The 25,300-nt window shown below is 44.1% G+C and overlaps 1 protein-coding gene across 1 annotated transcript in view; it reads right to left on the bottom strand.

The window, feature by feature from the left end:
- Positions 1-2,044: 2,044 nt before the first annotated feature.
- The window catches only part of Myo81F (unconventional myosin 81F), a 94,198-nt gene continuing 70,942 nt past the window's right edge, over positions 2,045-25,300 (bottom strand). The window contains exons 32-44 of the mRNA XM_077637559.1: positions 24,653-24,786; positions 23,254-23,450; positions 22,292-22,423; positions 21,305-21,471; positions 20,022-20,180; positions 19,216-19,297; positions 17,683-17,798; positions 17,356-17,475; positions 16,553-16,620; positions 16,273-16,444; positions 15,268-15,351; positions 13,801-13,920; positions 2,045-12,126 (exon numbers count right to left, since the gene is read on the bottom strand). Of these exons, the coding sequence (XP_077493685.1) occupies positions 11,875-12,126; positions 13,801-13,920; positions 15,268-15,351; positions 16,273-16,444; positions 16,553-16,620; positions 17,356-17,475; positions 17,683-17,798; positions 19,216-19,297; positions 20,022-20,180; positions 21,305-21,471; positions 22,292-22,423; positions 23,254-23,450; positions 24,653-24,786 (1,803 nt within the window). The 3' untranslated portion in view covers positions 2,045-11,874. The remainder of the gene's footprint in view (positions 12,127-13,800; positions 13,921-15,267; positions 15,352-16,272; positions 16,445-16,552; positions 16,621-17,355; positions 17,476-17,682; positions 17,799-19,215; positions 19,298-20,021; positions 20,181-21,304; positions 21,472-22,291; positions 22,424-23,253; positions 23,451-24,652; positions 24,787-25,300) is intronic.

Here is a 25,300-nt window from a genome sequence, read left to right as displayed (position 1 = left end):
TCGCTTGCATGTGAACCAGTAGTTCGACATTTAGTTTAGTCGGTGTAGTCTCGTGCTTTGACTTAATGCAGGAATTCCACTGGGGTGAAGCTTCGTCCTACCACGTGACCTAGAAGCTGCGCGCTGGATTTGTGACTCGTTTAAAATGAGTTTTCTCGTTGCGTTGGCCTGTGTTTCGCAACCTGTGCACCTCCGTTCCTTCAGGTGTGCATTTTCTCACCCAAGTCGCACAGTGAACGGGGCAAGCTACCACTGTGCGCACCGTGCCTGTAAGTACGCCGGGAGGCACCCCCTCCTAATTGCTGCGCCCCGACCGTGTGGCCCTATGATGATGGGAATAAAGTTTTCCATTCATTCATTCATAGCCAAGCGCCCTAACCACTGAATTACACCGCGGCGGGTGCGCTGCCTATCCAGTGTGCGGAACGCACTCAATATGTGACAGACGCCAAGCCGCGTCTAGTTGCCGATACACCACAGCTTTTGCTCTCTAACCTGCAGGTTCAGCAGTAGTTGAACCGCAAATATATATATTTTTTTCATCTTTTGCATCGCCCTGGAGGATAGTGAGAAAGGTATAGGGTACGGGGTACAAATACAGAATAATGAGACCTTGAAATGAAAATTGGTTTTTGGGGAAAGGAAATGGCGCAGTATCTGTCTCACATATCGGCGGACAGCTGAACCGCGGCGCCGTAAAGGAAGGGATGAAGGAGGGACTATGAGAAAGGAATGTGCACGTTAAAGATCCCCAGGTGGTCGAAATTATTCCGGAGCCCTCCACTATGGCACCTTTATTCTTTCACTCCCTTCTTTATCCATTCCCTTATGGCGCAGTTCAGGTGTCCAATTATATACGAGATAGATACTGCGCCATTTCCTCCCTCCCCCCCCCCCCAAAAAAAATATATTGTCTGCCACCCCCAGACCGCTCAGCCACTGTAATGTCATCAGGGAAAGCTGATTAATAGGACAAACCAGTAAGCTTAGGCCTGCTGATTTTTTTAGCATTACGCTTCTTTGCCCACAGTACTGGGCCTGATTTGGGCAAAGAAAATGGCGTGCCTATTTATGAGATTTTTACAAACATTGAGTATTGCATTATTGTTCGCCACAGTAATTGTAACTGTTTTAATTACTGTGGCAAACAATAATGCAATACTCAATGTTTGTAAAGATCGCATAAATAGAGGTGTCGATTGGGTGTTCAACTTTCTTTGAGCCGTTTTGTGCGCTTACTTGTGCTTTTAAAATTCAGTGACCTTAAATGTCCGACAAGGTTAAACCAAAGTTCTGTGCGGTGGTAGTTATAGTAGTATGACCGCATGATCATATGACCATGAACATATGTTCCTGACATTGGCATTTCAGTGCCTCACATCGTCAAACCAAACTTAACTATGTGGTGGTATGGCCCAAGCTATGGTAGCATGACCACGTGATCATATTACTATGACCATTGGGTACCTGGCCTTGGCCTTTTACCTACGAGGGACACCGTAGTGAAGGGCTCCGAAAATTTCGACCACCTGGGGTTCCGAAGCAGCATCCTTTATAGGGGCATGCATGCTTCATTCGCTGTAAGAAATATCAACTGACTACTTATCAAGGCAGTGCACAAATAAATTATATTTATTGAAGATTTAAAAATATATATTTTACCCCTTTTCATAAATGCATTCCCAAAGTTCCCATAATTTTTTTTTGGTGGGGGGGAGGGGGTGGAGGTGTGTTCATTGTGCGAGTAAATACGGCAATAGATGAAGAAGACAGCCTGAATGGAATACATGAGCCTCTGTGAACAATCCATAAAAAAAATGTATTTCAGCTGGGGCTGCACCATCCTTTTGGTGTGTGTATCTGAAACTTTTTTTGTTTGCTATAAATTGAGTTTAATAAATGTTAACAGTCTAATATTTTCTCTGGGTCCCTAAAAATCAATACAGCATATGTGGACATCATGACGAACAGAGCGAGTCGCAGTCCCTGTGTTCGTAAAAGCCGTCACATGCTCTCTGGAGCAAAGAACAAAGAAACAAGCACATAAATTTCACAAGCTGTTTATTCAGTATATATATAATTATCAAAACACCATTTTGCTCCATAACGGTGCAATCTCCATTTGACTAGGTTGAATCGTTCACCAAACCACAGGTCTTGTACACAGTCCTTTTTTTCGTTCCCTCAATACATATGTGACAATGTTTGGCATGCAGTGTACGGTTTATCGTTCATAGTTTAAATACTTTTTTGGCGCGTTTCCTTTCCTTCGAGGGGAAAAATAGACAGCGGACAGAAAACTCAAAAGCGACACTGTAGCTCTTGTAGTGTAAACTGCGCGCAGCTTTCTGTACAGTTTCGCGCTCACAATAGTGGGTCTAAAAATTTCAGCTGGCCATTTTTTTTTCATCGTTTCCCAACACACCAGAACATTGCGAACACACACAGCGCCGCCATACTTAGCATTGCATGTGGCGCCACCTGTTGAGAACCCCCCAAATAAATGGCTCGGGTCTACCACTGAGAGCATCCTTGAAATGAAACTCCATAGCTCAGTATTCAATTAGCTCCTTGCACAGCTGACTAAAATGAGCACTTAAAATAATTTAATGACGCATGGCCTCACACATAGTAAAGATGACGCCCTAAAACTCGCTTGGTTCGGCAGGTGGCGCTACTAATGCAGGTTAGTATGACAGTGCCATTCAGTGGTCTAAAGGAGCATCTCTTTTAGAGCATTAAACCCGTCAATAGACACACACTTTGCCACCACAACAACAGAGATGCCTGCTTCTTACACCGATGTAAACAAAGCAATACAGCGAACCGGGAACATGGTTTCGGTACAGGCTGTTTGCCACGAAGCATGCGCAAGAAAGCCGCGTGCCTTTTGATGAGCCGCAATTGACTGGCCTACAAGCCATACGCATATTGTGCAGACATTCTTTATACGCTACAGAGAGCTCGCATTGTTTCTTTTTCTTTCAGAAAACTGTTAAATTGTAGATTTCCTATAAGATGCCCCCTTACATCCTCCCGGCTGTGCTCTCAGAGGCCAGTTGATCTTCCTCTTGAGGCGTTCAAGCAATGAGCGAAAGCTGCTCGCAAAGTATATCCGCCAAGAAAATATGCGACTACAGCACCAGTACAGCGAACAGCGGGGAAGTTTAGACAGCAGCACCAGCTATACGGTTGTTTGTGAGCAATCGTTTCTCAAGCAGGACCGGCTCGCAGAGAAACAAAACGTGAACTCTTTATCCTCAAGGCAGTGCTGGAAAATCAATTTGTTGTTAGTAAGACGACACCTTCTTCAAGGAGCACTCGTCAAGGAGCATTCCACATGCATATGCATTTCACGTGGGTTACAGTACTTTTAAGAGAATATCGTGGCCACCTGCAGGCTATCAGAACGGCTGGCATTAGCTTTACAATACGTATGATTTGCAGGAATTTATTAAAGTGAACACCGCTGGCTGTCTTGAAGATAAAGTCGTTTCCTCTCTCTATAAGGTGGTCCGGGTTGTTATAGGCGCCTTGCAACTACAGACAGGTGCAGAACAACATTAGGAAGTGCTCAATCGATGTCGGGCCAGAAGGCGCGATGTGGCATTATCAGCGATGCAGGAGGCGCTATGATCGCGATGACCACAGCACACCTAGCGAGAGCGGTAAGAATCACTGTGACTTGGCCTAGGTACCAGATGGTGACCAATGTTCACTTCGCATGAATGTTAAATGTACATTGCAATTTGCCCGATTGACACATTTGAGAGGGCAATTCTTCCAACGTGACAAGAAATTCAGAACAAATGAAAGTCTTTCCGCACATTATAATTATGATATTTACAGCCTTCAGGCTTTCACGAACGAAGTATAGGGACCCAGTCGGGTACGCGATACCTTTTTTCCTGACCTTTTGGTTTTCTGTAGATGGAAAACTAAAAGCAAATAAAGTGAAAGTGAACCGTGAGGCATGGTCATGCATGACGCTCTCTGATACACAGCCATGGACGCATCACTTCTCAAATGATTGTTTTGAACCTGTCCGATAGCGGCAAGCATGGCGGTAGCCTATGACAGTTCTAAGACACTAAAGACAGCACAACGCATGACATTCTTAAAATAAACATTCCTGAAAAATAAAGAAAAAATCTGAGCGATCAGCGACACCAAGTCACTTTCAAACATTGTAATGCATGGTTGTCTGTCAATGAGCTCCGGAGACACCGGCTATCTGCAAACTTTTCAATGAATTTTTACCAATACTACTACTACAGAAAAACAAGAAACACTATATTGCACAAGAAAGCGTGCAGAACAAATGTAAAGTGTAAAGAAATGCAAAACAATAAAAATGCTCTTGAAGACAAACTTAATAGAAATACAATTAAGTAACTACGGCACAATAACTTCAGCGTGTTGCAAACATGACACTGGTCCAAACAAAATACACGAATTGAATTGCGAAAAAAAAGCCTAAGCCTGCGTGGAAAAATGAATATCCAATCTGAAGACGACATTCTTACAGATAAATAAAACTGCAAGGAACCGTACCCGCTCTAGCTGAGTTTGCATAATTTATCCGAGAAATGGCTCTCTTGTTTAGACACATGCTTAAAACACACAGTTTGCAATAGATCCGCAGCAGCCATTTACGAAGCCTCTTGATCATACTGTGTCTGGCATCAAGCCCCACAGCGATTGAGTGCACACCAATTAATCACACAAGAATAAACAAGAAACAATGGTCCTGGTGACACTGTTAATATGCACTGTGCGCCACGAACACTTTGCACACTGACATAAGCGACGCATGTTGAGCTGTTGACGTTTATATGCGACCCATCGATTCTTTCACAGTTTCCATAATAGCGACAACCGACTCTGGCGTCTGTCAGCAGGTTTAAAATGCGCAGTGGCTTTCTAGATCGGCAATAGTAATGTTTCATGTAGCTTCTCACTGATCACCACCAAGACACACTGCCACATGATAGACTAATGCAATTTTTTTAAAAGTTCTGGCGGTAGATGGCGCCAGGTAAGAGCTCAAATATGGCACCAGTATGTTGCTGTCCACAAGCGAACACCTAGTTCCGTGAGGATATGACAGAACAGTTATGGCTCAGCTTATAGTTACACCATGGGTACAAATGAAGCAAATGCACTGTGAAAGGCCGTTAAAGCAGCACGAAGACTCAGTTTATCAATGCAAGCTTTACTTCAGCAAAGAATGATAAAGAAGCATCAATCCGCTGACCATTTAGGTAACGGAAGTCAAACTACAGTAGTCAAAAGCCTGACTACTCCCATGCTTCTCCAATGAAGGACATGAAGACGAGTCAGAAGACAAAAGTGTGACAGGTCCCCTTGTCGAAACATCGGTCGCCGGTCTAAAAGTTCTTTTCCTTCGTTTGCTGATGTTTGGGCTTCGAAAAATTATCTTCTTTTTCTTCTGTCGTAAGCAGAAGCAACAGTGAGTTTGCAGCGAGACATCTATACTAAGCGACCACATTACCTGCGTATCAAAACCTGCCAACAGCCGCTAATCTTTACGTTTTGCGAACAAAGGTCATCTATATGTGAGTATCAAGTGCATCTGTGGAAATCCAAAGATGTTCAGTTTAACTACAATAGGGATGGTACTTAGTACACAGAGGGAGAAATACACACTGAAGTCTACGTATCACTTCCGCGCATTTCCATTCCGGTATATCAGGTTATTTACAGGGGGAAAAAAAAACTCTGCTTGAGAACTGTGAACACATTGGTTTTTGTTGTCTGTTTTTCATCGATAATACGAGCTCATTCGCTAACAGTGCCCATGCACGTATGTTAGGCTGCAGCAACATCACATTGAATCAAAATATATTTCGATGTCCACAACTGGACAAAAGCGGTCTTTCGAGAGTCCTGCATATCGTCACAGATTTCCGCTGCTAGTTCTCCGCCGCGGCATCAAGTACAAATACACCCAAAGTGATCGCGACAAGAGCCAAATTACACGTGCACATGCACACTTAGACATAGCCAAGCCAAGCACAGTAAAGACCTGGGTTTTATCGCATCCTCGGATTTCCAGGCCACGTTCTTTTGCTCGTAAGCTCAGTGCTCAAGGATATATTAATAAATATATATACAAGAACTAAAACAGCTTTATACAAGCACTTTTTATCAAGTTTCTTCGAAGACAGAGAGAAAGAGGTCTTTATAATGTCAAAATGCAGGTGTCTGTATAACTGAGGTGCTACGCTGTGCGCGAGTCACACCAATGGCTATAGTAAAAAAAATAATAATACATGTTCAGGAAGGTTGAATAGAGAAGCAAACAACTTCCACGATAACAGACTCGCGCAGCAAAGGCCCGGCGAGCACGTCTTCCTTCAAACAACTTGCAGCTTTTTTTTGCCCAGTCTCGTGCCAATAGTGAATGCACCAGCACACGACGACATCTATAGAGAAATGCCACTGGAGTCAGCCCTGCCTCCCAGAGCTCGTGCACCAGTCTTGTGTGTTCGAATGATGCACTTCAAACAACGACACAGATAAGAAAATACAGCAGCTTTGGAAAGTTGACAACGACTGTGGTGTGTGACGTTTCACGAATATTCTTTGCTCGAGTTGTTATATGGAAGAATCGAAAATTGGAATCCATATTTTGGAACAGACAATTAATGTTCCTTCAGTGGGTCCTGTGACGTAAAGACGTGAGAAAACACAAAGTACGGCAAGAAACACCGCAAGAACATCATGCTACGAATAAAATATATCAAAAAGTGAAAAATGGCAAGATTAAAATCATGTGAGACTTGTTTTAGATTGTTTGGCGAATATGTTGAACACATCATCTGGAAGCCTATATTTACACATGCCTACCACAGAGTGAAAGCTTTTAAGGAAGCAGTTTTGCCTTTCAGTTTAGTTATTCTGCAAGAAGGAAATAGCACAAAGTACAAACTAATTTTACATTACAGTGCTTAAAATATCACATAATTTCTTGTGAACAAAGAACTGCGAGTCTCAATTTACTGAAACTTTCCTTCGTGTCAGCTAGTGCTGAAACTATTCGAGGTTTCAAGGAGCACTATACTTCAGCGCCAGCATTTCAACACACACCAGTACAGTAATAACACGCGAATATTTTAAAACTGAAAGCAGAAGTTCAGTCTCACAACCCTCAACCATATATATGCTGTGGCACTGAGATGCATAATTCCTCGAGCTTAAAACGTCATACCATGGAGAGAAACAATTGGCATGGCGTTTCTTTTCTTTCGTAATAAATGTTGTGTTGATATGCTCGGAGAGAAAAAATGGGTACTACACAGGTCATTCGTCTTCTTGCAGCACCGTATTTGTTGTAAAACTTGAGCAAGAAATCATTCGTAAGGGTTTTGTTGTATACAAGCGGCACTGGTTGCAGACATGGTCGGTGTATAAGCACCCCATGAATCGCAATGAAGGGTTGTTGTGCTGCCCACCGTCGACGTAGCGCACAGTTACTTCGACGCATCAGCGTTGTTATGTGGTGGCGCAGTCGACAGGACTCGAAGGGGGCTCGAACAGATTACTAACCCATCAGTTTGCGACCACTGACACCTGCTTTGGGAACGGCTGATGTGCAAAATAACGTTTGTACAGCATTTACGCAGGAATGAAATGTGGATTGGGATCTTGTACACTAAACTAAACGTGCACTAGCGTTTTCAAAGCAGACAAAGCAGAAAAAGATTATGAAGCTGTGTCACTTCAGAAATACTATGCTTGGGTTTCGAAGGGTGCGGACTGAGTATTTAGATTACAGAAATTAACAAGAAACTAGTGTGAGATAAGTATAGGCGACGTTGAAACATGTTTGCAGATACATTCTTTGGCTCTGTTGCTTTGAGCATAAGAATTAAGTGCCGCTCGAGTTGTGACGATGCTGCGGCACTCAGGTTACTATATGCGCCATTTATTAGTTGACGAGAGATTTGCTGGTATTTTAATACTTTTGCTCATAACTCCTCGCATTGACACCAGGCTAAAAAATAAGTGAATGCTTCACCATCACCGCCTGAACTAATGTGCTGTGAAGACACAGTATGCTCTGGTTTTTCAGTATTCAGAGGGAACCTCCATAGAAAAAAGCTCAATAAGCCAAAATGATGCCAGCATGCAGCAATGGTGTGACATCCATTCGCATGACAGTAATTCACTGACATCTTTTCATACGTCATGAGTTACTTGGAGATTTTTATAACACTGACCGTACGCCATTAAGAAGTGAAATGTGCCTACAAAATTGTGTTTATTGGGGCCTTACAATAAATGTACCTTTCCCCCTTAAGATTGCAATATACTAGATGTTGTAACAAGCTTAAGTATTGCTTGCTTAATTCATAGACTGCAATGATTGACTCTGTCCGGTTTTGGTTAACAAAAGGTTAACTACCAAGGTTAATGTTGAGAGAGTTATCAACTGATGAGTAGATTTTATTCCAGAGCCCTTCCACATTTTTTCCTGCTTAAGCAGCGACCTGTACTATTTACACATTATATAGACAAAGCTATTTCGATTTAATTAAATGTTCAGTTTAAGTAATAAATATCTCAGCGAGAGAAACTCAAGACAGGCATTCATTTTATGTAGTGCTGTTCAGCGCACATATAAATACCGTGGAAATAATATTAACAATACTAATGCATAAATAGAGCTTCTAGTATCAAAAATGCTTTCATGTAATGCAGAAACATCGTATGAATTTGTATAGTATACATGTGCAGCAATCAACGCATAGCTTTGTGATTTTTGGTAGCACGCGAATAAAGGTTATCTTCTCAGAATAAATTCTATTTTTTGTCGCATATCTGGTGAAATGACCTAGCCAGCTCACTTTTTGGCACTGTTATTGATCCGAGGATTCGTACTCTGTCAAGTCTGACGTGGTATGGCAAGCACATAATTTATGGAGTCAATATAGTACTGAGGTCGATCGTGAAAATGCATAAAGCTACCACATACATAATACTACAAGTAAACTATAGCTAAGTACTAGTTACAAGAAGACATGTTTGGTGCCGAAAACAATCTACAGGCATATAACATACGATGAGTGGCCTCTAAGAGGTCGTCATCCTTGCCCACACTTGCACAACCATAAATTGTGAAATTAATAATTAACATATCTACCAACGTTTCTATCCACTGCAGTAATTTTTTCGATCGAAGCTAAAGTTTGAACTTGTCATAACCGTTGGAACTTCCCATGTGAACATCACGCAACACAACCAATACTGACTTTCTGTAATCCACGCACGTCATAGAGTAATACATCAGCAATAAGTAGAAAGAGCTTTCGTGATTATCTTTGTTTGGCCTTACCCGGAGAGCAAGATTTCCGGCTCTGATGACTGAATAGACGACTACATCAAAGCTTTCACAAATCGGAATTACACTCGACAACTGGAACTGAAAAACAAATCTATAAAATCGCACCTGTCCCGTCGACGCCAGTAAAAACATTGTTTAACTATCTCGCATGATGTACCTGCCTTTAGGTGAAAACACTGAAAATCTATAGCTTGCCATGCACTCACTACCGCAGCCATGGTACCGTCACTCCGAGTAGTAGTCGAGAGTCAAGGCAACAGTGGCGACATTAACTGTTGTCCACAAGACAAGACTTGTACACTTTAAACACAAATACGCCCATATGGGAGTACAAAGGAAAGTAAACTATCCTTTAGTGCACTCCCTTTTATAGTCCCTTATATTTAGAGTACTGTAAACGGTAGTGCATGGAAATGTTCTCAGATGATAATGGACAAAAGTGAATGCATGAAATTAACGTCCAAGGGTGAAACCTTCGTAACTTAAGATAGGTAAAGCCCAGTAGAAATTTAAAACAGCCCTGTTGACATTCTGGCTTGAAAAAAATGCCACAAGATGTCGCCACTAGTGCTGACTCCTACCTGCCTCGGTAAAATGGTATCACGGCAACAGCTCTTTGTGTGGGCAGCTTGCACCGACGTCATAGCGGCCGCCAATTTGGCGACTACGAGCACGGTGGAAATCTGCGCACTTTTCTAATCCACTTATCGTCACCTGCTCCGACGTGCACCGTCATGGCGCCCGCGATGTCGCTCGCAAGCCATCTACCAAATGGGCACTGGAACTCCCTTGGATGTCCTGCGGACGTCTTAACCGTCCGAACGACGCCCGTTCTAGTTTTGATGTCCATTGGATATCAATATCACGCGACCCAAACACTCTTTTAACAAACTGCGCCGCTTGTAAAAAAAAAAACGCGAACTGCACGCGTTCGCATGCCAGCACTCTTGGCCCAGAAGCACTTACCAAGAAAAGTTGAGCTACCAAGAGCTGCTGACATGCACACTCGTATGTCAGGGTGCTAAAGCGCACCTTGGTGCAAGGAACCTAAATAATGGTCAAGCGTAATGAGAAGAGGCAGCACAGAGCTCTCCTACAAATTGTTACCGCTGCAGTACCATGTGTCGGACGAGAAATAAAAACAGGTATAGGGGGCAAGTGAGGCAGGTTGTTCTGGTGACAAATCTGTATGAGCAATTTCTAGAGGTTCGTCTAGAGAGTTGAAATAATGCACAAAAAAAACGCTGAGAAGCTGCTTGTGAGAAAGCATGGAAATTGATAATGTGCGGAAGAGCACGTGACAGGTGAAGGTGTGAGCTACTTTTTACGTGTGGGGAAAGTTGCAGAGTAGGTGAATTCGTGAAGAGTTCGGAAAGTTTGTTTTTGTTCTTCTGGCATAAAACTATTATGTTATGCCATGTGTGCTCTTAGAAGATATTACAAGATGATCACATGTTTTACTCCAGTTGTCAGGTTTTGAAAGTGGGGTGTTTTTTTTCCATGTGAACACCACATCAGTTCTGAAACCAAGGATTAATTAAATTTGGTTTCATATCTTCTTTTTTCTGACATTTTACAGGAAGTGAAAAAAAGAAATTGTGGCCTCACATTAAGAAAATGAACAAGTCTATGCATTAAAATTTAACAAGCGATATATATTCCTGCAAATTTTAAGAAATAGAGAACATATTAGGTGACGCTGTGTAGCAGAGCATTTTTCACTATTATGGAAGGTCACGCTAGGGCAGTGAGAGTTTTCCCGTGCCTTTTACCGCCTAATGTTTGAACTTCCGTGGACTTGACACGCATCAGCAGCCCCTACTGAAATTCTTATCACTATTGAACACATCGTATGCAGAGGGCTTTTCATGTATATTCCACTAAATTCCAACAGCCATTCTTTTTGTGCTTCGTAGGAGAGCAGTTGACACGCATCATCCACAAGGCGCATTACCACCTATTATACGACAAGATTGCTTAGCATTCCGTCTTAGGGAGTGCGCATACAATGGCCAGTACCCGATTAGGGGAAGTCCGTACCATGCTTAATTCCTCGGGGGTAGATTAAGCATGGCTTTTGTTTGTTGTACTCCTGAAGAAAAATTTGCCAGTTTAAGTGAACAAGTTCCCTTAAAGCGTATGCTTTAGCACCAGAGGCGATGGCTGTTCGAGCTTGTCTTGTTCTAGTGTATATGCCTATGCGGGACAGCAAAGGTTCGTATTCCATTTTTCCCGAACGTAGGACAAGTTACACGCTTCCTCAGTAAAAGCCACGCACAGTCGTAGCAGTAGAGTCTCGAAAGTGTTCAAGTTTTGAATGCGCTTCCTTCTGTACAAACAAGGACATGTAGGTGCTTGACAAAGCTTTGGAGTATCGCAGTGACATCGTAGCCAGCGTTTTTTTTTTTCCTTTTTAGGCCATATCGATTTTGCAAACCAACGCAAAGTATCCGTAAAAGTCTAGCCAGTTTGCTGTATATCCCCGAAGCCACGTATCCCAAACGTTAGACGAAGTCCTCGCCAACCAGGAGTGGAGGTGGTGGCTTGTAGAGGATGCTGACTGGCCGGGTAGTCACTGGAGCTGGCTGCGGCTGCGGCTCCGGCACCTGCAGAGCTACAACTTCCTGGCTACCGCCCTCCTGAGCGCCGTTCGCCTCGACGAAACTCTGAGGTGTGTGCCACATTCTCTCTGTGGGCTTCCGCTTCATCTGGAGCACGTTGGTGTAGTCTTTGATGAGGCCAGCAATCTGAAGGGCCTGCAGATAGCGGGAGAAAGAAAAGAAAAAAAAATGCAAGAAATTAGTCCTTCGAAAAAAATAAGGGCCGGCGGAAGCCAAAGGTACACACGAGGGGTTTTGGACAAGGAAGTACTACTGTAACTACACTCTAAACACTAATATGCCTATATGGGAGTAAAACGACAGTAAGCTGCTCTGTCTTCAGCCCATGTATTCGCTGTGTGCTGTGGAACTTGTGCATGAGATATGTGTTGTGTAACTTGGGGGCTAGGAAGTTCAGAAAAATAGCTAAATAGCTACTAGCAGCCAACCTGTACCGATTTTTAGTTGCTGTTAACTGGCACTAGAGTATTCGACCTTTGCATTTCTTTTAACCCCTCCTGCCACAGCCTCGTATGAGGCTAGCTGCAGTATGTGAAAATAAGTAGCTAAAGAAATATGTATTTACCAAAAGTTCCAGAAGGATCCTGGAATGTGAAAAGCCATGTAATCCCGCCCCCATCCACCCCCGCCCACCACTAAAGGGTTGAGTTGACTTTCGAGAGTAAGACAGCACCAAGTATCAATCATTAACGACTTAAAGGCAAACTCCGGTGGTCTTTTGTTGTATATGCTCATTCGAACAAAAATTTATGTGTAGGTACTTTTACTTCTCCTTGTCAGTGATGAAAAATTCCGCAGCCATGCGGAGCCTCGATTATGCACAAACTGACCTCAGTTTAAGCAACATCTGTGGGCAACCCTGCATTTGGAATGTCACATACATTTACAGCGCCTTGATAATCAGTCTGTGCTCACTGAACGAGCAAACATACGTCGGGCATGTTTTCGGTTATTACAGAGACATCATGAACGGGGTCATCGCTTACCATCGCCAGTTTAGCAGTTTCAATGCCCACACGAGAGTTTTGCCGATAATGCTGGTGACGTCATCACTACATACACCATGCAAAGCACCGACTTCGGCCGGGCCGGTCTACGTTCAGTTTCGCGTTTCTCCTTCTTGCTGATTTAAAACCGTTCTGATCATATTTGGAAAACGATTTTGCTACACAAAGAGAGAAATGATTTAGAGTTAACTTCGATTATCTATTCAAAATGCTATAAAAGAAACCCGGAGTTGCCTTCAAGCAAAGAGACAGTTCTGCGGAAAAAGTTCAGTATTCCCACCCACCTACACATGTCCAACATTCTCGGAAAAAACTTTTTGAAAATTGGAAAAATCTAAGACTGTTATGGAGATACTGAAGGTAATGGTCCATTCTCCTTATATGCAGCAAAATCTTCCTTTTAAAGTGTTTCCACCGACTGCATTGAACAGTTAAGACTGCTATAGAAAACCATCGGGGAACGCTTTTGACGATGGCAAAAATGTTAATAGAAAAAAAATTCAAGACTGCCATCGGGTGATCTGTAGATATATAGATTGTTATACTGAAATCTTACATTATATGAAAAAAATTGCTTTCATCAACGGTTTCCCGTTGAAAAATGCTTTTGGCCAGAATTGTTTGGCATGGGCAACATGTCTCGCAAGGTTTTTGTGCCCCTGATATGCATACATTAAATAATGCCGGCTACTGATCAAACATCTTCCAGGTAAACTAAATTTTCAAAGTGGAAGACACAAACGGGGCACAAACACGCATACCTCGCTGAATTACTGCGACAGTGAACGTTCAAACTGCGTACCTGATTTGTAGTGAATATGTACTTGGCACCCTTCTTTCCGCCTCCTGTGACAATCATGAGGCTGTTCAGGGATGGACTGTAGTTTACAATACTCTCGTAGTCACATGCACACAGCACATTCTGGAAAAAATACAGATGAAGAAGCACAGCCTCCATCAGAACTGCACGTGCGAAAAACACGGATCTGGCACCAATGAAATTGAAAGAATTCTCGAAGTTGCATGTCAAGCATAATTCCACAGCACTTCACACATTTAGTGCAGCAGAACAAACAGGCTCCTCGCAGTTATTCTCTTGCTTGTTCACCCCGTAAAGCTGCTTTGCTGAGCCAAAAAAACTCGCAACTGAACAAACGAATTCGTATTTCGCGCCAGAATGGTCAAATTCCAGACGTCAAGAGTGACGTCACGAAACTGAGCGTCATTACCAGGCAAATCGCGTGCAACGATAGTTCTTGACACTTATCGCGCTTTGGGGTCTAATTAAAAATTGTGCCATGGATTGACTAATCTAAAGACATGACACCCCACGTCTTTAGCTGTTGTCACCCGATGACACCAGCTCCATCATTTTGTAGCAGTGTGGGTGCTGATACCACTCAAAAATAATCTGCGAGGTGCAGCCAATGGTGTTGCTCGCCTTAGAATTGCAACCACTCGTAGTGCAAAAAAAACCCCGTGGTGTGTCGTTACAAATATTTCACGTCATTTTCTCTGCTGAAAGGTGCCCACTTTTGATGAAATTTGCATATCTGACATCCGTGAAACGAAATCTATTGACCTTGCTTAGCCTTATACAAGGGCTCGTGGATCTTTTCAAGGAACGCTAAGGATAGAAGGACATTCCAATAACAAAGAAAAACAATAACAAAGAAAAGTGAAATACAGTTGTCAACGCCAAAGGCCGCTTTCCCAGCCAAGCTGTGGTGACGTCACGTGATGTCAGTGGCTCCACCATCTTTCATTTCTAGTCGGCGATCATGAAATTTATCACCAAAAAAATTAATGGGGGCACTTAAGAAGCTTACGTGCGATTAATGTGAAAGCACTGCAATTCCATTCCAGTCCTATTCTAACCCTACTTTATTCCTTTGCAGTTGGTGCAGTTGCAAGTACTAGTACTAAATATTACAGGTTACCATTCAGTATGTTCCTGCCTCTGATGACGTCACACCATTTCGACCAATTGCGAATTTTGTAACGCCGCCACATTTTGGGCGACGCCAGTGGGTTTTCGTGTCGATGAGCCATCTGTTTTCGCATTAGTAAATTCGTGTCTAGCTGCCAAACAAGGTTGATTAACAGAGTCACAAACAGTCAAGCAATAGAATTTTACTAAGAACAGAAAATGGACGGAAGTACCGTCAGCATCCTTTATGCTCGAGATATGACTAACATCATTTTCAGGCAACTCAGCGTAAGCTCGCACTGTCTATGGCACCCGGCCGACACAAATAACGATACGTACTCGTGTGCGCAGCTCAAGCAAGTGCACGCCGGTCTGGTCAACGGCGAACCACAGCGTCTTGGGCCAGGACGATGTGTAGGATTGCTGGAAAAGAATTGTTGGGACGTTTCAGATAGTGACACAGAGAACAGGCACTTAAAATTTGTCAAACAAGCCAACACTTGCAGATAAGTATGCATGCAGATTCCAGGACCACAACTCTTTTTCACACACATTTTTTTTAGAACTGCTTGTCTTCCTGAAGAAGAAATACACCCCCTGCAAAAAGTCTTTAGGCCACATTCACTTGTAGTGGAACGAATCTCCTTTAAATAGCAGAGCATTCAAAGATTACGTCAAGCAGCCAGCTTCTCTACCACAGGAATATACCTTCTCCTGGTATTTAAAGAGTCTACAGTCTTCAATGGTGCCGTCAGTTCTACATAATGCAGGTCGAACAAAAATATTGGAAACACAAGCAGACAAAACGATACACGACACAAGTGCAAACTTACTACTGTTTATTTCTTATCGAAGAGGCGAGTATATATACACAGACACAGACAGTCTCTGAACCACAAACGCTCGCTTCCGTCATTCTTGCGCGTGAACATGATCACGACCCCGCATCTGCACTTATATCATATCCTGTTCGTTTTGTGTCAGCGCAACAGATGGTGAACTTATGCACGTTCTTTTGTCCGCTGTTTCAATCAGAAAAGCTACCACACTCGAAACAGGAATACGCCTATACGCCAGGAATACGCACACTCCTTTTTATGAAAAGGAGTAAGCAAGCGGACACCTTATTCCCTTTTTACTCCTTTCTGTTTACAATGCACAATTTCCCTTTCAATTCGTTCTTTCTGGTTGCCTACTGTTTCAGTCCTGTGGAATAATGGTTTTCAGCTGTATTTGCGCCGGCTGCAACAGGAACGAAAAGCCTTTGGCCTGAGGACTTTTGGCCAAGACAAGACTGTACATCGCGACCTCTTCTCGCAATGCGAATACACTAACTGTACTGACCGTGACTTCGAAGATGGTGGCGCGGTGCAGCGGCCATGACTGAAGCAACGCGAGGAAGGCACGCTTGCTCTCCTGCACATTCATGCCGGCCAAGACCTGGTGCTGAGTCACCACGTGGTCCGCCGAGATCATCTTGAGCAGCCGCATCGGAAGACACTGGGCCATCACTTTTCTGCAGGCACAGTGTAGGTCGATTTAGCGGGGAGGGCGTTCACGCTTAGCTATGCGGGCTGATTCTCGAGCAGAACTGACGGGAAAATAAAGCGAAGGTCCAACTTGCCTATAGTCAACAATTGCCTCCCGGTAATCCCCATAGTCCAGCTGAGCCTTGAGGGCACACAGTGTGACCTAGCAAAAGGAAGAAAAAAGAAACGACGCAAGCACAACTCACACCACACTATCATACTTGCCAAAAAAAAAAAACTGGAGGGGACACTTAAGCTAAGCCTTAAGGATATGACGCGATAGCGTAGTGGGTTAATTCCCATATATGCAGAAGGTCATTCTCTACTTTACATTCATAAATCCCTAGTAGTCCTCATACCACTCCTGGTGCAGTGATGCAACCGTTAAGCTATGTGCCACTGTCCTGAGATGGCAGATGCTCCTAGCCATAAGCTTTGTGCAGCGCAGGTTACTCTTCACGAGCCCGAGTGACCAATCATTAATTTAACTGCCACCTGCCAAGATGGGCAGTTTGCTCGCTATCCGGTGGACAGGTTGTGATGATGTCACAAGGTCATGTGACCTAGGTGGCCCACCCGCCTCCTAGGTTGCTCTCCGAAGACCACCTGCCAGAGCCATGTCCGTGATTTTTCGCTCACGATGCCGACACCGGATTGTCTGGTGAACGAGGCCTTTAACGCGATAGCGTTAAAAGAAGTAACAATGTTGCAGTGGCCAGTAGCTCTAGAAACAAGAATCTTCGCGAGGTAACCAACCTGAGCGTCAAAACACCACAGCACTTACTTCTCAAAATATGATTAGCAAGCACTCATACCTACAATCTCGTGTTTCGCGGCCAAGCGCTTTAACGAAGACGCCAAGGGCAGTTTTTGAAAATGCCAAGGTTTATCCACTCACTGCCTCGTGCTCGGTCACAGGGAACTTGTCCAGGCGGATGTTGTAGACAAGCTGATGAAACAGCAGCTCTTCCTCAACGGGATCACTCAGGTCCACGTAGGCGTCCAGCATCAGGTGTCTCTGGGGGATGGATGAACATGGGGGATGAACATTCGTCACAACAAATTGAGTCATCAGGCTCCTTCTCTTCATCTTTTCTGCCAAATTTGAAAACAAATGGGAAGCAGTTTTACTAAATACTTCAGAGCCTCGTATTAAAGCCCAGAAGCAGTTTGTGAGCTTGAAGAAGGTGCGTCTTTTCTCGCTTGGCATTTGCCATTGAAATACCTTGAAAAGAAAGTATTGTTGCTTGTTGGCCTTTGCAGTGCCCTGCTGGCTCTGGGCCCAGCGCTCCCACTTGGACATTGCGTCAGCCATCTTCTCGTCCGGCAGCATAGCTCGTTCTGGAAAGGAGATTACACGTACAAATCGCTACCAGCGGAAGGGGGCCTCGTTCTCGCAAGAGCTCTGCTCTGTAGTTCCTTTGTTCAGCCACTCGTAGACACCCACGCGTGTCCATTTCTGTACAGCGTTGAGCATCAAAGCAAATCAGTAAACGTTCAGAGTTTGCGCCTAGGCGTATTAATCCCTCAAAGGACTTGGACGAGCCATGCTTGTCATAAGCCGATTGTCATTTCTGGCTCCTGACGAGTCTAGCTTGTCATGTGTTTTTGGCTATGGAGGGAGGAAAGAACTAAGGAGAGGCGGTTGCGCCAAATTTTTTGACGCCTCTTTCTCTGCTAGCCTCCCACTTGGCCGCCGTCTCGGCGCGCTTGTACATGCGCAGCAGATAATGTAGCAGACAATGCCACTGCACCCCACATTACCATTGGCTGTGCCGTTGGCCCAAGACTCCCAGTAGTCCTTCCGAAAGCGCATGACTTTTGCCACCTTCTTGCCATGCAGCTTAGATAGCGAGGGCCTCTCCTGAGGTTTCCTTCCTTCACGCTTCTGGCACTCTGTGTTCGATTTAAGACGAGTAAGGCTCGTCCAAAGCATTTTTTTTGGTTTGCCGACAGATGGCAGCACGGGTACTAATTGGGCATTTTGCTACCATTTTCGTCGAAAACGAATTGTGTCCGTCAGGGCATTGAACGGACACTGAGGAGATATTCAAGCTGACCTGTATTGACAGATTACTGCACCTTAACAGCAAAAATGTTACTTTCACTAAAACGCACCTTTCATAAGCTAGAAAAGGCAAAAAGATGCAATGGAGGCATCACCATCACCGGCCTATTTCGCAAGTAAACTGTGGCACTTTGACAGTGTTTCTTGGGCATGAATCCCAAAGGCTAGACAACACCGTTATGTGCTTAAAACTTAAAAACAGTGATCACAGCGTCATTTTTGGTGTAAACGTCACGAGTTTGACTCGAGTGGCAAGAAAATATGTAAATACAACTTTCTCAGCGATAAATGCCTTTTGCCGCCAGGCAGCCATTAACATGCTCAGAAATAGCCATATAGTAGATTTTTATTAAGAACTTAAAATGCAGGGAATTATTATTAGGGCCACTTAAATCAAACTCTGGATGCAGTCAACTGCCCCTGTAGTGTATGGAATGACAGAACATTATATTCAAATTTTACCTCATAATTAAGGAACTTAGCCGAAACCTACCGTCTTCAACAGACCGCAAGCATCCCAAATGAGCACAAGAAACAGGCAATGACAACTCCAACAAACTGAAGAAAGGTAGGTCGTATTGCTCGTATATAAAGAAAAGCAGAAAACTAGGCTCTTACACATCTAACATCTTGCTATTCTGACCAATCTGCCCTACATAATTAATATGCAGTACAGGAAGGTGGACGTACCGGTAGGTCCAATCACTTCGTAGATGGCATAACCTTCAGCGCTGGGCCTCAGGTTAATGCGACTTTTGAGCATTGCCAGCACCTGCATAAGCACATGCACACAGCAAATGCGATTATGAGCCTGGTCACTCCGGAGTCATATTAAGCGTCACCCGCTGACTCGAAACCACGACCACAATGCAAATTTCTAGCAATCAAACAGGAGGAGATATTGAAATCGAAAGTATCTGCCACCTTTTAACGAAATAAATGCCCATGAAAGCTCAACGCATGTATGCATGTATGGAGAGAGTTCTGAAGTCTCTCGCAACCTCATTTTCCAGTGGCCTTGCCTCATTAGTGAATTTTCCGGGAGCACAGCCGACCATAGCTGTTATCACTATTCGCCTTTCAAAAGACGCTAATGTAGAGAAACATTCTGCAACCTCTCTCACACATCGGCATATGCTATTCTTCACGTTCAAGGTGCCATTTGATGAGACATATAGAAACAAAATAAATTTAAACGTAAGGACTGGCACTCACTAGGCAGTCCTCGTGCCATAACTCTTGGATGGGTTTTGACAAGAGCCTTGCCACAAAAAGTGGAAGACAGCAGTGCGCCTATCATTTATGCTCAGGTGACAAGTGGTGCTAGACATAATGATAAATTAAGGGACGATGCATGTGGTGTTGGCTATGTGTGCGACAGGTCCGACGTGCAGGTTTTATGCGTGACAGGCCTCATAATCAATGTCTTAAGTGGCACTATTTATCATAGAGATGAATTTCATGAAATGATCATGAGTACAACAGCGGGTGCTCACCTCGGCGGCCGACACGCACGGGTCGAAGTCGACGTTTTGTACCTGTCCGTCGAGGAAGTGCACCTTGGCGCGACACGGGTGTCTCCTGGTGGTGCAAGACACCTCGTCTCTCGACGGGGGCCACCTCCGGCCGCGGGTCTCCAGGGTGCGCATCAGGCACTGCGCATGCGCGCAGAATACGAAAATACGGTAGGGTGGTGAGCAGCGGGCATGTGCTTATTGGGCGTGTAAAACTTGATGGAATACCGCAGAACCTGGTACAGGTATCCCTGCACAGTCCAGCATTTTGTGCCTTGTTTTCACGCAAAAAGCAAAGAACTGGCAGCCTACAGCTAAACTCAAGGCCAACGTAGAACATACGGCCTGGTGCTCAAGGAACACACACACATTCACTCTTGTGCAAGTGTATTCTTGTGCATTTTAAACAGAAAGGAGTAAAAGAGAAGTAATACACCCTCTTGTGCACTCCCTTTATAAAAGGGAGTGTTTCTCGAGAACAGCTTACTCCTTTTTACTCCCATATAGACCTATAGGAGTTCAGAGCATATGGCTGTGCTGTACGGCGCCCGATAGGACACGAAATACGTGCTCTCTGTTCTGGAGGCAAAACTGACTTCAGTTCTAAATAGAACTTAGATGTGTGCCACAAGGCTGATCTTTCAATGGGAAGTCCACTTAGTAAACACAAACTCAGTGCCGCGTTAGTTTGTGTAACATTTTACAATACATGACATCATGAGCAGACACAGAAGCAAAGACAAGTAGGGACATTACAGAGAGCTTTGCGGTCTTCCCATTCGTTTTTGCCTGCGTCTGCTTATACTGTAATGTATTAGCGAACATCCACAAGTGAAGGCAGACTTGAAACTTGGAGCAATCACCGCACAGAACGTGGTGACCGTATGCATGCACTAGCGTGCAAGTGATGCCCAGTTGAAAAAACAAACGACGGAACTGTGTAAAAAATACGACAAGATAGTTAGTAGTTTTGTTTCATTAACAGACTTTTTCTGTTCTTTTGTAGTAGTTTTCGGTAGTTGTGTAGTTTTTTCTGTAGTACTTTTCTGCACCCATTAGTTCTGTAGTATACTTGCAAAATTCTGTTGTTACTACAAAAATTTCTGTCGTTAACAATCTTTTGCTCAAAAACATTACAGAAAATCCGTTGTGATGACAGAAACTTTTATGTTGTGTTTTTTGAATGGGCATGTGCTTTATAAACATAGCATAGTGGGCGAACATATGGTTCGAACATATATCGTGCATGCAGGCAGAATACACACCTTGAGCGAGAACTGGGCAAACTGTCCCTCCTCGGTGACAACGTCCATGGCGCAGTGGCGCAGGTGTGCATGCAGGTATCCCAAGATGCGGCGGTCCGTGGGCGCGGCCACGCTGCACAGCAGTGAGAGCAGCTGCCAGTGGCGGACGTTCACCCGGCTGTTGGGGTCTGCGAGGAGGACCCGTGCAGACGACACGGAGTCATGTACTGAACGAAACCTATCTCCATTCGTCCTTACAGCCCTCGTATCAGAAGGCCGTCTTACATTACAGAACCGTGATGCACTATCATCTTGCAATTCGAATAAATTTCGGTCCCGTTCAAGTTCCAGTAGTCGAGAGTCGACTTACAAGATGGCTGCTGAAGGCTGCGTTTTGATTTCATCACATTTGAAAAAAAAAGAAGAAAAAGCAGAGGCACACTGTCATATCCTGCAGATACTAGATACATTTAGTGTAGCGCTATCGCTTACCATGGCCCACCAATGCGCACGCGCTGATTGGTCTCGGCGCACACTGTCGACAGTAACATGGCGCCATCTTGTGCCCTCGGGGCGATCTGTGCAAGCGCAGTGGGGCTCATGGTACGCGGTAGTGGTACCTGATTGCTATGCTAAATGTATCTAATGTCAGAGACCCGTTGTGAGATATCCTCTACACTTCGTGTCATGGTTTTTGGCAGATGTCGCCTCCCACTTGCCCTGATAAACCTGATTTTGGAGGTCACGTGATTAACCTTGCCACGGACGTCATGGTTTCTCCAAATACACTCCCTACAGCAAGCTATCGCCTGCAAACAGAATAGGTGGCATTCACCCGAGTCACAGTACCCGTCATTTTGTGGTGCTTGTCCTGCTGGGTTAATTGGATTTGATGGTGCCGGGTCTGATTGGTGCAATGAAAAGCATCGTGCCTCTGTGCGTGGATCCCGCAAACTCTGTGCGCTGTGCTAATGTTCGAAGCACTAGCAGTCCTGCGATTCAGCTCACCTGGGTGGTCGGTCGTCTGCTTGATGAGCTGGATGAAGAGTTCGTTGAGCAGCACCTCGCGTGCCATGCAGCACTCGAGGATGGACTGCGCCAGCTGGATCAGATCCCTCTGGCCATGCCATTCAGTGTCCTCTGCACCACAAAAGAAAAAACACGAAATACGTTGAGCTGTGCGGAATGACCCGAAATGCCACTGAGCTGGGCACAGATCTACATGGCCTGGGTCTCCCTTCCAGTAATGTCAAGGTTAGTCCCGTTAGTAGCTGGCAGCAACCTGAACCTCAATGAATCTATTGTGTGCCGCATGCTCGTAATGCCCCTTAAAGCGGCCATTTCGCGAACTACCATGCGAGAGAATTCGGAGAGGAGGAGAAAGCATCCCGCAATGCAGCAGCTATCGGAAGCAGAGTTTTTGGTGTGCTGGCAGGTATGATGATGATGATCAGTAATAATTATGATGGTGGTGACAGTGGTGGTGTATGATAATGATGACGATGGATGAGTAGGTGTTTATGAACGAATCACTGTATGAAGGGGCTCGAAACAGTCACCTAAGTGCAATTAGCGACTTCAAAATTATATTTTTAGATAGCGATAAGGCTCAACTTTAGGGTGATACCGATCACAATACCCCAAGTGCATATGCCTTCCATCTATTATAAGAGTGTGGACACTTTCAGCAGTCCCTGTTGCCATTTTGTTCTAATTAACCCGTCAAAATTATCGACGCAAAGTGGGCGGCATACAAATTAAATCTTTAGATAATGATCAAGATTTAACTTTACCACGCTACCAATTTCGACCACCTTGTTTCATTTCCTCTCTTTATTACGAAAGCTCGAAATATGGAGACTTTTCGATACTTTTGATTTTTCGCTAAAAAATATGCCGACAAAAAACCTCAAAGAGCAGTCCTTGAATACATTCGGCATTAAAAATGAGAAACAAGCACAAATATTCACCTTCTTCAAGAAGTCCGGAGAAGATGAGTATTGACGTAAAGACCTTGGTTGCCGTTGTCTCGACCTGTGGTTCGGACATGACCAGGAAGCTCTGTGCTATGGGTGCCTTGCTGAAGGCCCAGTAAGTGTGTTGGTAGGACTTGTAGCCTTCAGAGCTGTATTCCTGGCGTAGCTTGTCTAGACGGTTTCTGTTCAGCCTGTGCCGTGAAGAAAGAAAGTCCTTGATGTCAAAGCATAGTAGAAGCAAGAAAGAAAAGCTCTCGAAGCACTTCAAAAATTCACTAAATACACTTACGCTTTGCTACGAAACGCAGCGAAAACAGGCATAAACGTTTCAATTTTTTTATATCTCTGCACCTTTCACCTCTTCCTAAATCACTTAAAGGAGTCCCAAGTAAAGATCATTAACAAAAATAACTATCAGTTTCTTGCAAAATGTAGTGCTAAGATAAAAAACTGTGCTTTGACTGTGTATACTAATGCTGTAATAACTTTACTCTAGGCATGATATTTATATTTGTTTTGTTTGTAAAGAACATCCCCTATTGGATTTTCATTGGTTTCGTTGGTCGCCTATTCGGTAATGCTTATTCCAGTTGATTACTATTTTTGTGCAACATATCTACAATGTTGTAATAAGTTCTATTACTCCTGGCACACAGTATTTATGTATTATTTGAATGTTTGCAAAGAACGTATCCTCTGACTGGTTTTTCATTTGTCCTGCTGGTCACATCTCAGGTGATACTTATTGACAATTTGTGCAAATCTTATCGTTTATTAATGTAAAAGTGCACCCATTTTACACCTGTTTGTTAACAAACAAGTGTGCCCGCATGCCAGTATTTTGTGCACTCATTGCATAGGCCCGAACTAGCAACTCGCTAAGGGCCTAGATGCTTATGTGACACGTTTTTGTATGCACATGTTCCAAAGTAAATGAACTGAACTGAATTGAATCCTTCCTTCACTGCGCGATTCACGTGCCCACCTACTGTAAGACTGCTACAATGCCTTCCCTTATAACTACTTGTAACACTTGCACAGACACGCACAGAGGGCGCCAGAGGCGTTCTGATGCATTTGGAGGCATCTTACGACCGTGCATCTCACTCGATGACGATGAGGAGGGTTGCATGAGACACGAGCTGCGCGCATGGTGTGGTCATTATGTGTGGAAGGTGTCACTTAAACAGTTCTCGCTGTAAAATGCTGTGTTGTGCTTCATCCGTACTGAGCATAATGCACTTGCACCAATTATGAAGTGATCAGTAATGAAGGAAGGCTAAATACTTTGCAGCCGGAAGTTGTACGGCCAGCTGTGCTCGAAAAAGGCACAGCCGACACACTTGGGATCAAAAATGATGCCCCCCGACTATGCGTGGTGCTCTGTGCGTACTTTCGCAGTGTGCTCTTGAACAGCCCCAGTGTGGCGACCTCGGGTTTGTTGAGCAGCCCGCTGTCCACCAAGGTTCGCCGACAGTTCATCACCTCCTGGTGGAGCTTCACTCTGTCCTCGAATGCCAGGCGTCCCTGCAAGTCACGGCCAGCAATTAAAAAAAAGATCATTTATATACGGAGGCACATTTCCAATAGAAATGCACCGGTTGTGCTGGCATCCAAAGTTACTGGCAGTCTCCTGGAATTAGTAGTGTAGAAAATAAATAAATGAGCTTTTGTGGAAGGGACTTGCAATTAAAAAGAACGACAGAATCATACCCAGATGACAAAATGTTTATCTGTCCTATCGTAATGACAGATGTTTTTGTAGTATTGTAGTTTTTGTAGTGTTTTTCTGTAGTTCTGTCACTACGACAAGGGACAGCACGATACTAGATAGAAAATTCTGTTCTTGCCACAAGTTCATTTCCCAGGACAATACAAAAAATTCCGTTGCAATGGGAGAAAATTTGCTGTTGTTTTTCGACAGGTTTTGATCAGTCGGTCTTGCCCCCAACCGGCTTTCATCTGGCCATACTTGAATGCACTGTTGGAGACAAAAGTCTCCAGGATGCGTCCTCGAGAACCGAAGCTGATAGCTCTGTGA

Source organism: Amblyomma americanum, chromosome 9, assembly GCF_052857255.1.
Source record: "Amblyomma americanum isolate KBUSLIRL-KWMA chromosome 9, ASM5285725v1, whole genome shotgun sequence".
NCBI classification, from domain to species: domain Eukaryota; kingdom Metazoa; phylum Arthropoda; class Arachnida; order Ixodida; family Ixodidae; genus Amblyomma; species Amblyomma americanum.
Note: the sequence above shows the minus strand (reverse complement) of the source record. Positions and strands in the feature narration are given on the sequence as shown.